At 38.0% G+C, this 13,030-nt stretch overlaps 1 protein-coding gene across 1 annotated transcript in view; it reads left to right on the top strand.

Moving 5' to 3' along the window:
• The window catches only part of TPK1 (thiamin pyrophosphokinase 1), a 303,096-nt gene that overhangs the window by 170,075 nt on the left and 119,991 nt on the right, over positions 1-13,030 (top strand). The window contains exon 5 of the mRNA XM_058814272.1: positions 9,946-10,041. Coding sequence (XP_058670255.1) covers positions 9,946-10,041 — 96 coding nt within the window. The remainder of the gene's footprint in view (positions 1-9,945; positions 10,042-13,030) is intronic.

Genomic DNA, 13,030 nt, shown 5'->3' on the forward strand with positions numbered 1-13,030 from the left:
GGCATTTGCCAAACCTATGCAGTCTTTCTCATTCTTGGAGTTACAAAATTCTTTTCAATACAGAATATGTAACTAAATTAGTAGCAGTGTGCCTTGAGTATGGCATTTTTTACAACATTGCTACTTCTGACATGAAGCTGTTGAGGTATGGCCAGGAACTTTCCTCCAATAAGTTCCCAAAAGCAACATCCTGTTTGTGTGTTAATTTTCTACCTGCAGTTGACATGGCGTATGTATGGATAACAACAAATATTTCCTTCATTCTGCCCTACTTTTTCTGGTATCCTATCAATATGCAAGCAGGATGCAGACCTGGTGTGGCAGTGTGGGGAGATACCCAGTTTTCAGCAGTGTAAAGCTCCTGCCTCTCTCAGGCACCAGCAGACATTGGAAATGTTATATAATCTGCCTGTCATAGACAATCTGCCCAGAGAAAGCAAGAGAGATTTCCATATGTTTAAATTGGCCATTCCCTTCATTGATAAGACTGGAAAGAAAAACTGGAGGAAGAGAGGACAGGAATATAATTTAAAATTTGGAACACAGAAGCTGACCTGCATTATGCTGAGGATTTGTATAGTTTGGCATTCTCCTTTTGATCTGTATTAAATGATCCTGAAACGAGGGGGTATTACAGACAATGAATAAACTCTCCTCACAGAAAGTTTCTTCTATTCCTTGTGATATACAGCTCTTACACAGAGGCTGAGATGTTTTAGAAATTGTCACACAGAACAATAAGAGGGAAAGAAAAGAGTATTATCTAGTCACATATCTAGCCAAGTTAGAGCTTAAGACACAAATTAGAGGCAGGCAGCGATTCATAAGAAAACTAACAAGCAGTGGGAAGTAATTAGTATCTTTCCTGATGGATCAGTCTTGAGACTAATTTTGCTGTTTTTATTAATATCCCAATACCAAAAAGAAAAGAGGAGCTACTGAATTGTGTTGATAACACAATTTTTGCACTTTTATCCATGATAGGAGGATATTGGTCTTTTCAATTTGCTGTCTTCAGGTAATCAAAATCTTCAAATCCCTTTGTACTCATCTAGTACTCATAGACAGATTTGTGTAAGAATACCCTTATGGGTTTTTTTGCCCTTAGCACACATTTGGAGCCTGGTCTCAATAAAATCTGTCCAGTAATCAATATTTAAAATGCACCTCTACTCTCACAATCCAAATTCTTTTTTTTGGCAATTACATACCTTTGAAAGTAAGGACATACTGGGAAATACTAGCTAAGGAACAAAAATTCTGTTGCATAAAGTCTGTCCAAATGAAAGAGAGAAGAACTAGGTGCACTAGTCATATATATTTAAATAATATTAATGATTAGAAATGCCTTCCAGGGAATTTTATGCCATCCAAGTTAACATCTCTTTGGCTATTTTCTATGCATTTTTCACAGTCACAGTGCTCTTGGGTTTCTTGGCTGCTGGCAAAGGAACATGTTAAGATAGTGTTTAGGATATATAAAATTTGTCAGCCCAGATCTTTGAAAACACCTCAGTACAAGCCATGCTGTTTTCTCCTTGTTTTTCTTACCTTGAGATGTTCTTGAGAATTGGAAATTAGTCTGGAAACTGAAGTCGATTCAAATACAGTGTCTGCTTATTAACTTTATTTCCGTAGAGTGTCTGTCATCCTGTGTGGTAAAAAGCAAGAGTTGTTAACCTGAAGCCCTTATAATTAAAAAAAAAAAAAAAAAAAAAAACCAACAAAAAAAAAAACCACACCACCACAACAACAACAGAATCACAAAAGCCAAAACACAAACCTGTTTGATTACTGCAATTAAATTCGTATGGGATATTTGAAATGTAGATGGCCTCTCTCGCTCCCTCCCAGCTCAAATGGTTGAATTGCAAGGAGTACTGCATGCTCTATTTCTTCAGCTTTGTGGGACACAAATATGATTTGTGGCTAAGGCAGCTTTTCTCTTTCTTGCTTTATTTCAGAAGAGATCTTGACTCTTATTTGCATTGGTGCAATTGCCAAAGACAGTTTTAGCATGTGTTTAAGTGTATTTGCCTTATTTTTGAAAATGATACAGTTCTTTGTCTTGGTTCAAAGTGCATACAAGTCAACAAAAAAGACTGTCATCAGCACAACTGGGTAGTGGCTCTTGCTATCTACAATCAGTGGCACATGCTTCCCCTTTGTCAGACACTGGTGCAATTCCAGCACTCTGATTTCCCTTCCAAGAGCTACCTCATATCTTAGTACATAAATGCACACAGAGGGGCAATTACTGTTTTCAAGGTATTTTCCAAGAAAAGCAAGGTACTGTAATCAGACCCATCACGAGGTTAGGATCCAAAGGGCATAACCATCTTGGTAGACAAAAGCTTTTCACAGTGCTGATTACAGAGAGAGACTGACCATCAATTAAAACTCTCCTTTCTGAACCTTTGTTTTTCAGAAAAGGGCACATAAGGGAAATTTCAGAGAAGATCCAAAAATAGCAGGTGACTGTCACTGTTGTGCTGTGCTCAGTTTTAATCATCAGATTGAAAAAATAACGTTTGGGTTGCACAGGGATGTACAAAAGTAGGTCTACTGTTTAAATGCAAGAAATGGGCATGGAGAGATATGGGTTTAATAGGAGAATGCAACTCCTGACAGACCTTTCTCACACAACACTCTTACTTCTCTGCTTGGTTATTTAAAAGTTTTAAATGGTGTTAGTTCTGATAAAGGTGTTGCAGTGATGTGTATATCACTGCACTTTCTGACCTGTGAGCATTTGTTTGCTTTCATTCACCAAACTTAATACATCATAAGAATTTGCTCCACTATGGATAAATACTGGGAATTTTTCCAGCAAATGGAACATTAACTGTGCTGGGTTGTTTGTGGGTTTTTTGGTTTTTTTTTTTGTTTTTTTTTTTTTTTTTGTTTTTTTTTTTTGTTTTTTTTTTTTTTCTTTGTTGTTGTTGTTGTTTTTTTTTTTTTTTTTTTTTTTTTTTTGTCTGCTTGTGGAGTTTGTTGGTTAATTTTTTTTTTTTTTTTTTAATTTGGGGAGCAGGGGGGCAGATTGCTTCTATTTGTTTTTTTTTATATTTAGAGATTTAGAAACATTTGGGTTTCTCGTTTTTGGTATCTAATAGGTGGCAAAGAAGTTGCAGTGGCTTTCTTTGGTATCAGTCAGATACCAACTAAACAGACTCATATTTTGTTCATTTTAAATAATTGCTATTTCATGAATAGACTTTTTTTTAAAAGGGGGCAGATGAACTCTATTAATGCAGATGAACTGTTTCATTCCTATTATCTCAACATAAAACGCATTATGTCACAAAAAAATCCTCCACCAGAAGCCACATGCTGCCTCGTTATAACCAAAAACAGGAAACATTTTATTTACTGTGGAAAAGATCACATCAAAATAGCAATAGGGAAAGGGAGGAGAGGTTGCAGCTGTTGCAGTCAGTTTCAAATACAGAGCACTTTTTTTGTTGCTGATATTGTTGTTTTAAATGCTTGTCAAATTTGACAAGTTCATGTAGCTTCTGGGTTGTGGAGCTGTGCATATGTTTACATATATTTACTGATTTTGTTTCTGCCACCAGATAGCACTTGTTTAATAAATAAAGTGATGTTATATAAGGTTATAAGTGATAGTCAAACGTGGACATTCTTGGTTTGCTTTTCAGTAATAGGGCTTTCACTTGAATGTAAATTTCAGTTATTTGGCTTTCAGAGCATAGGTTTCAACATGATTAATGAATCATTTTAGTCAATCTGAATGGCAGTGATCCTTAATGTGCAATTGGATGAGTGAAAACACCATGAACCCTAGGACTGGAGGTGAAGCAATCATACAGTATTAGGTTTGTACTGATGCCAGGAAGTCAGCCAAATTTGAGTCCAAAAACTAGAAGAAAACTAATTTCACTTAATTAAGTATTTTGGCTATTTAAATATCAAAAATTATTTTCAACAATTGCACATACTTGGTTTGTTCTCCATTTCAAAAATTAAAAGACAATTCACATAATTAAACTGAGTTAAAGAGAAGCTTTTCAACACTTCTGTTCAGCAGTATTTGAAATTCCCAAAAGAAGCTAGTGAACTTAACTGCTTTGCCTTTCTTACTTGCATCCTACTCCCCAAATGCAAAAGGCTTCAGTTCCCTAATTTTCTGCTGGTTGTAATTCATAGAGATAAACCAGCCATGTTAGTTTGGTCATCATGCTAACTCAATGTTACCACCTATAGGAAATCTATGCAACTTTTATGGCTAGAAGTAGCTCAAATTAGAGGTTTTGTTCTGCCTATCTCTCTACAATCCTGTATCATTAAACATTTTCAAAATGTTTGAAGTGACATTCTAGCCCCTATGCTAGACTTGGTTTCAATTCTGGTAGAGGTGTTTTGGATCAGCTGTGGAATACTGGGCCATCAACCACTGTCTGGTTGATGGGTTTCTGCCATCTCTGCAAACAGATTTTCCCCAGCTATGGTTTTGGTTTGTTTGGGGGTTTTTTGTTTGTTTTTGTTTGTTTGTTTGTTTTTTCTTTTTGATACTGACTGAATGCTGTAGCCTCAAAATCCACCCTCCTATTACAGATGAGGTGGTAGAACATAGTGTCTGTCACCTGTTGAACTTGTAGGGTGACGCATCCACATGTTTTATCTCGTTTGCTAGGCCTGGTCCAAGACCTTCAGTCAGATCCTGCAGTCCATTTCTGTTCCTCTTTCTGTACATAGAGCAGTACTTTGCTTCAATCCATGTATGCTTTTTCCTAGGGTTGTATTGTATTTGTGGGGTCCCCAGATGGAGGAAGGAATGATGAATCTGACTCCATGTTCTCAGAAGGCTAATTTATTATTTTATGATACTATATTATATTAAAGAATACTAAACTCAACTATACTAAAGAATACAGAAAGGATACTTACAGAAGGCTAAAAGATAATAATAAAAAGTCGTGACTCTCTCCAGAGCTCTGACACAGCTTGACCCTGATTCGCCAAAGAGTGAAAACAATTCACAGCAGAAACCAATAAAACAACCACCTGTTCATAAATAATCTCCAAACCCATTCCAAATGAGCAAAACACAGGAGAAGCAAATCAGATAATAATTGTTTTCCTTTTTCTCTGAGGCGTCTCATCTTGCCAGGAGAAAAATCCTGGGCGAAGGGATTTTTCCAGAAAATGTGAATGCCACAGAGTTGTTTTTCAGTATCAATTGCATTGAGTCCAATACAGGATGTAAATGCTTGTCTGCTGCACATTTGTGTATGAAAATGTTGGAGAGGCCAAAACTTTCAGGTGGCTGCAGCTAGTGTATGAGGAATGTGAAGGTTGGAGTTATTCTCTGTGTGGGATAAAGAGGAAGAGGATAGCAGAGGGGCAAAATTAAATTCCCTGTAACCAGAAGTTTACCTTAAAAGGAAGAGATATCTGGGAACCCTCTGCCTCCTTGCTTTTAAATGACCTCTTCAGGCTCCCCAAGGTGGGAATACTTCATGCCAATACAGTACAAGCGAGGGAAACAAATTTTAGGGAAGTCTAGAACATATGATGTGAGAAAAAGCAGATGTGAACTGTCTTATTCAAACCTCCAGAAGAAAAGGTGAGCAGCAGATCATATCGCTGTTGTAAACATCATAATGAAAGGGCAGAAAGAAAACAGAAGAATATTCTTCCTTAAGTTGAGGTAGGAGAAGAAGCAACAACCACAATTTGCAATACAATAGATCTCTGTGTGCCACTGGGAAATAAAATTACACAAGAGTTGTCAAGTATGGGAAGAGGTAGCCCAGGGAAGTGGCATCTCCATTTCCAGCTAAACCTGGACTGGAAAGGACCGTGACAAACCTGAGCAAATATAAGGTACTCTTAGCAGGAGATCAGACCAGGTGACTTTGAAAAGTCCCTTCCAAATGAAGTAGTTCTGAGAATCTATATCCTTACCCAGTTGGTCAGTGAAATATTAGGATAAAGTGGGTACATTACTGTTTGTGTTGGTGAAGTTTAGGGGAAAGAGAATGTTTGGAGATAACAATTTATATAGGTTTCTTAAAATTTATTTGTCAGTGCTGTGGTTTTGAGAGAATCTACAACCTGTCTCGTTTCTCCTTGTTTTGCTTGAGGATATGTGGCATTAGCACTATACATAAGCACATCTGTTTGAGTTTGATAGCTCAAAGTTGAGCCTCTGTGCTCAAGTATTGTTAAAAGACTGAACTGAATGTCACTGGTGCACCCACTGACCACGGCCAGATACAGGCTTCAAAAGATAGTGTTAAATGGTTTGCATAGGAAGACCTGGGAGATAGAGTACGCATTAGGATATTTTATGTATTCTGTTCTAATTATGTTCCCATACTCAGAAAGGTTACAGAAAGAGAAAAAACATTACATTCTCTTAAAAGATTAAGTAGAACATGGGAGAATGGGCAACTACACACTGCTTTCTACAAACACACAATGTCCTGTGATGTGTAACATTTCTGAAAATGGAGAAATGTTGAGATGTTCAGATTGACATTTCAGTGCCTCTCTGAATTCAGTGTCTTTCTGAAATATAAGGTTCAACAATCCTATTAAGTGTCTGTGACACACTCCTCCTTCTTTAGCAAAGTGCCTCCCATAGCTGATATACTAAGACAGAACAGTGAAAGCCTCATACTGTCTCATCCTATCATTCACCAAAGCTGTATCATCATCAGATGAAATCTATTGTTTTCTTTCCTGCTGTGTGCTATTGATTTTTCTAACCTTTCCTAATGTTAAATTTGTTTGGCTTTTAAACTTTCTTACCAAAGGTTAATGTCATTAAGTTGAGCGGGTATCTATAAAACTACATATGCTGTTGTGTATCTTGCACTACTATACTGTCCTTTCATTAAACTCTGACTGCATTGCATAGCTCTGTCTTGAAGATTTTTGTCATTCCAGAATAATGCGGTGAAGGTTGAAAGGAACTGCATTACAATTGTCATCCAATTCTGTAGCATAAAATATTGGACTTGATATGTCAGGAGCAGCAGATTTATCTGAGGCTCTTATACCATCAGCGAACATGAACTGCACAGACATTAATTTCAGCAAGACTGTAAAGAGGATGGAGGATCCAGTTCTGCTGCTTGTCCCCTCCCCCTGTTCAATCTGACCATGCCAGTCTCTTTGACATTGTGGCAAAAGGAGCAGTACTAAAATCTCTGCCAATTCTACAGCTGGCTATCTGTTTGATGTGGAAAGAGAATGAGAAATCCCAGTTTAATTTGAAGAAAGTGGTGGCTTTAATGGTAGCACTCTATCAACATTATTTGATATGATGATCTACAGCAGTACTTGCGTAAAGCATTAAAGGTATGGGCAGTGAGTAAAGAGCTCCAGGCACTTCCAAGCACCAGCTCTTACTGTACTCACAGGTACTGTCTTTAATGAATAGTGCATCTGACATCCCACTCACATATTTACACTGCATTCCAGTGCTTGTTTGAGGCCTTTTATTGTGAATTTGCACAGAAGACAGTAGCAGGGCTGAACATACATTGTCTGTGCATATGCAACACAGTTTTCTCCCAGAGCAGAATGACCTTCAGTGCCCTCCAATCACCATGCTGATGTTATCTTGCCTTGGTAGTACCTTGCAGTTCCTCTGGAATAATTTTTTGTGAAAGAACATCCTGAGATGCTAGGCAAGAATTAAACTTAAGAGAAATGCTTCTAGTAGTAACATAAAATAATAAATCATCATTTAAGGTGTTGCAGGCCATCATTAAAAAAAAAAAAAAAAAACACAAAAATAAAACACCAAAAAAACAAACAAGCAAACAAAAAAAAAACCTCAGACACCTTGATATTCCCTATGTGGAATGTAGAATTGCAGCCTACCTTCTGCTGACAAACCTGCCCCTTCAAGATCAGACTTGTTAATTTGTTAATGACTGCAGGAAGGAGTATTTTGCTGAGGGAGAGTGGGGATTAAATTTTTCATTCATAAATTGGTATCTGTAAACCACTTACTTCTGCCAATGCTGTGAAGCCAAGGAATGGCCCTGGCAAAAGATAAAAGGCTTGACTTCTCCACTGCTAATTTAAGAGCTGGCAGCTGAGGTTGTGTCTTCTCTCATACTCAGCAGTAGCTGTCCCTGCCACTGATTTAGTCTTCATCTGTCATGTTCTCAAGCAGCTCAGAGGCTGTCTGAGAAATACTGAGGTTCTGTCTGTTCATGGTTTCTCACAGCTTGGTCTCTCTTCCCACTATCAGAGCTGATAACAAGACTGTCTGAGAGCACCCCGTTCTTGGTGAATGGTACACCTTTTCATTTAGAGGGGCTTTGATAAACAAGTTCCCTTCAGTGGTTTTCAGATCTGACTGAGCTTTCCTGAGTGGGACTGAACAACCCTACAACCCTCTACCTTTCCTGGGCTCCATGGGTGTCTCTGGCTGGTGTTGCCAAACTCACCTGTTCATTACAGGCTCCAGATGGCCTGTGTCACATCTCCACCTGCCAATGTTACATTTTTGGTCTTTTCTAGAGAAAAGTGGAGATATGGCAGCTCTTCAAATAGTTTTGTGCTTAGCATTGAGTGCAGAATCCACATACCTTTTCCCTCACCACTTTGCAGGGGAAGCAGCATCACTTCTGCAATGGAGGTCTCTGATTACATGTGCTATTGGAGCTACATGATGCTTCATCTTGGCAAGCCTATTATTACTACTTGAAAAAATATTTACAGCAATATCAGGTCTCAGAAAGGCTGCTACTTTTGACCAATTTTCTTTCAGAAGTTTTTGAGAAGTGTAATAGAAAACCTGTTATTATCTTCTCACTTTTCTCTTCTACTATATCCAATTTCCCTACTGCCTGATGACTTTATTTGGTTTTATATGCATTCTGGCTGTGTGGGAAAGCATTTCAGTGGTAGTGTGTGTCTTCCTATTGGAGGCTTGTTACTTTGTTGCATGCAATTCACTAAATTCGGTGCCTTCACTAATCTTGGAAATTTTTTCTCCTGTACCTTTATTTTTATCACCAAGGTAAAGGCAACTTGAACATTTTTATGTTGGCTTTGTTGTTTGAGGTTTTTTCTGATGTAACAGAGTAATGTACTTTATACACAAAGGCACACACGCAAAGATTCTCTATTCTGAATGCTTTTCTCTTATCAGTTGTTATTGTGTATAGCAGAAACATAAAATCTGTCAAGTAAGACAAAGCTAGGAGGCTTTTAAGGGAACCTTGAAGTAGCAGGAGAGGGAACTTCTAAATCCAATGTGTATGATTCTAATTTTAATTCACTGTGCTGTATTAGATATTTTTTATTCTTTAAACCTCTTTGAATAGTGACTTTATGAGGTAGATACACTTCACTTTTCCTGACTCAGCTTTTTATCAGAGGCTTAGAAATTGCCTTAGCTTTCAGTTAAGAAATCTGAACTCCTGCTCTTCTCTAACATGTTCTCAGCCATAATACCCCAGTGCAAGGAAATTGATGTTGAACCACTGCAAATTGACTGCAGTACAACTGCACTGTTTCTGGGGTGCCTGAACACTTTTGTGTGCTCACATTTATACAGGTTTGAATGTATGTAGCAGAGACACAACAGATGCAGCACCAGAGAGGACAGTCATTTTCCTGAAAATTACCATTCCCCCAGGGCTCATTACACCAGAATTTGCCCATCCAGCAGACCACTGTAAAACATGCTTATCCAAACTCACAGATCTACTCAAATGGCTTTGAGTATATACTCCTGAACCTATGAAACTGCTGGTTCATGGTAATTGTTCAACTGACACCTACAGTTATTGGGCTCTGTAAGGGTCTTTTGCTTAGTCCTGAATCTCCATGCAGAGCCTCTGAGTGGTTGTCTGCAGTTAATTTCACCAAAGATGTCATTAGTTCTTAAACTTGAAAAATTACTGATTTTTTTTGTCTCTCTCCCTCTCTGTTTTGTTGCTTCTTCACTAGGGATGTGAGTTTATTGAGACCATGGATCAGGACCTCACAGATTTCACCAAGTGCCTTCAAATACTCCAGAAAAAGATAGAGAAGAAGGGCCTCCAGGTAAAGAGAACACTTTTTTTCCTGTGTTTCTTAGTAATTACTGTTTTTCTCATTGTATTTAGGTTAATCTTTTAAGTTTGCACTGAAATGAAACAATTTTCCGTAGCCTTGACATTCTGCAGTTTTGCCATAATTTACTGCACATTTGTAAGCATTGATGCTTCTGCTAAAAGGAATTACAAAGTGTGTCGATGAACAAGTGTTAGCTTTCTTAAAAGGCAGCTTGTATTGATTTCTGTTAATGAACTACCCAAAGTGCAGAAGGCTGTTGTGGCTGGTGTTCAAAGCAAGAGTTCCACTTTGGCATGTAAATATATTTTCAAGTCTTGGCACACTAAGCCTTGATGTTCATGTTCATTCCCCTTTCTCTCACCTTTCAAAGGTGAAATGGAGAGGGGCAATCTTGTCCTACCAACATTGCAAATGGTAAGCAATACCTCCTTCTGCAAAATGTTCCCTTGGAATCAAAGGCAGACTTTGCAGAGCAACCAGTGCACTAAACTTAAAAGAAGCCATATGGAGTTGTCCATCTCTTTTCATGGGAAAGGCAAGGGAGTCAACATTCCCTCCCCCACTTCCACAGTTTAATTTCAGAGGCCCCCTTGTTTTGTCTCTGAGATGCATGGGTGAAATTCCTTGGGAATTTCAAGTGCGATGAGTCGGCAGCAGATGAGCTCTTGGGATTGCTGCCCTTTCCTCCCCATGGAACAGTCATTCATAAGAGCTGACCTCTCTCTTCTGCTCTTCATGTATGAGTGAAGAGAGGGAGCAGCTGCTGCATCTTTTACACACAGTGAGAACAAGAGGTGTGTAAGAAAATTAAAACAATAGCCCAACATGGAAAGACATGTGTAAATCTCTTTTCCCATTTTCAGTGTAGCAGGATAAGAAAGTTGCCTGATTTCCTGAGATCACCATTCTCCAACAAAGCAGCAAGGGATTGAAATGCCAATACCCTTCTCTTCTTCTTCCCTCCTCACTCCAGGCTGATTAAAAATTCACCAGTTTTTGCCTAAGCTGCTTTAAAACTTCTTGTTCTTCCAAAGACAATAAATGACGATAGGGCACTTTGGAGTGCTGTCACAGAGTACCCATCTGCAATTGCATCTCAATTCAATGCTGTTGTCCATCAGGGGTTTTTTCCCCATCAGTATAGACAGAAATGGGATGGTTTCACCATACACTTGTCTTACTATCTGGCTGTGAGCCAGAAAACTTTATAAAACAGTTTATTTTCTTTCCCCCTATAATTTATCATCACAAGAACTCAGAGGCATGTCTTTGCATCTAGGACAGGAATGATAATGAGTGCCATTGGAACAGATGAGCCACCTATGGCCAGGATTTGTTTTGAATTTGGCAAGTAAGGTGCCTTCCTCTTATTAGAAATGCCCTTTCAATGAAGAAGAGCTTCTTGGATTCAGTTCATTATCCAATCCCAGCTATTGCTAGAGAGCAAATTTTTTTAAGCATTATAAGAGTTTTTATGATGAATAATCAATGTATGGTTAGAATAAGAGCAATGGGAATATGACAGCTACAGCAGGTGTGTTTAAACAATAAGTAGTCTATTTGTAAAAGTTTGAGTTGTGTGATTACTCTCACAGTAAAGCTGTGTTTGCTTGACTAAAGGATACCACATTGTGATCTTTGAGGATATTTTGTAAAGTACAAGCCTGAGTGTAATTGCAGTAATTGTGTAGTGTTTGTGCTAATGTACTAAACCTAAGATTTCAGTTCAGTTATAATTGTATGCTGTTACATGTAAGAGATGTGCTTTAAATACAATCTGAGTTTTTCAGAGGTGAAAGTAACACAGATAAATTTTCTAAAACTAAGCACCATGTTCATTAAATGCTAGCTACTTCTTGTTTGCTGTGCCTGTTCCATAAACCATAATAAGATGCTATCCTATTCATGCACTCTAGATAAAGCATAATGCATTTTTACTTCTGTTCTTCTGCATTCTCTGACTAAGGAATTTGAAGAAGTCATTGACTTCACTTAGGGAGATGAAATGTGAAACTTAAGCAAATATAAGAGACTAAACTGTATCATAATTCTATAAATTATTCGTTCAGTTTCTAATTTGCCCTTTTTTCAGAAGCACTGGTTGTAATTGTTTAGTAGGAGGTTTGGTGGTTCTTCAGAATGTTCTGATGATGCAGAGAGTAACTTGATGTCTGGTCCCTGAATGACACAGAGATTCTGAGCACTTGCAAAATACACTGGCCTCAGTTTATGCATGCAGCCTCTTGGCTCTTCTGAAACTCTAGCCTTTTTAAATACCTAAATTTGCACTTAATTTAGGTTTCTTTATGGGCAACATTCTGCCATAAAAAATGTCAGGTATGGCAACAGACTGTTCCAGCCATAGACCTAAAATCTTTGAGGAGAATGCAAGTATTTTCAGGGAAGACAGCTGCTGTTGAATTCTGTGGTCACCTGAGAGGTGCATACAGCTGAGAAGAAAAGGAAGTCCAGGGTCTGAAAACTTGAAGTGGATACAGAAGGGTTTTCTTCATCTGCATTTGTGTTTTTTGACCTCAAGGACAAACTTGCATGTCACAAAGAGGAGTTATCTTCCTTCTGCAAAATGTCATAAAAGCTTTTTCTTTAGCAGAGAATATTAGCTAAGTGGAATATGTCTTCCTGGTGCCAGAAAAAATATGTTTGTCTCCAGTTTTGTTTTTGTTTTTTTCTCCCACTCTATTTAAAGCACTTGTCAAAAAGGAATAAGACAAAGAGACACTATAAATTTGTTTTCCTGTGATTTATAGTTGAAGTTACGAAACAAGGAAGGTATCTCTTTAGTATCTTTAAAAAATTGATGCACAGTCTTGCTGTGTTTGCTGCTATTTCTGGGTAGCAATATGTTAAGCTGGGAAATTAATTGCATTCAATGCATACCATGGATCCACAATCCCACAAGGTAGTTTGTCTGGATGAAGTTCAAGTGTGAGTAGCTGAGGTGTTTAAAACAGGCCTC

The sequence above is a fragment of the Ammospiza caudacuta genome, chromosome 1, assembly GCF_027887145.1.
Source record: "Ammospiza caudacuta isolate bAmmCau1 chromosome 1, bAmmCau1.pri, whole genome shotgun sequence".
Classification (NCBI taxonomy): domain Eukaryota; kingdom Metazoa; phylum Chordata; class Aves; order Passeriformes; family Passerellidae; genus Ammospiza; species Ammospiza caudacuta.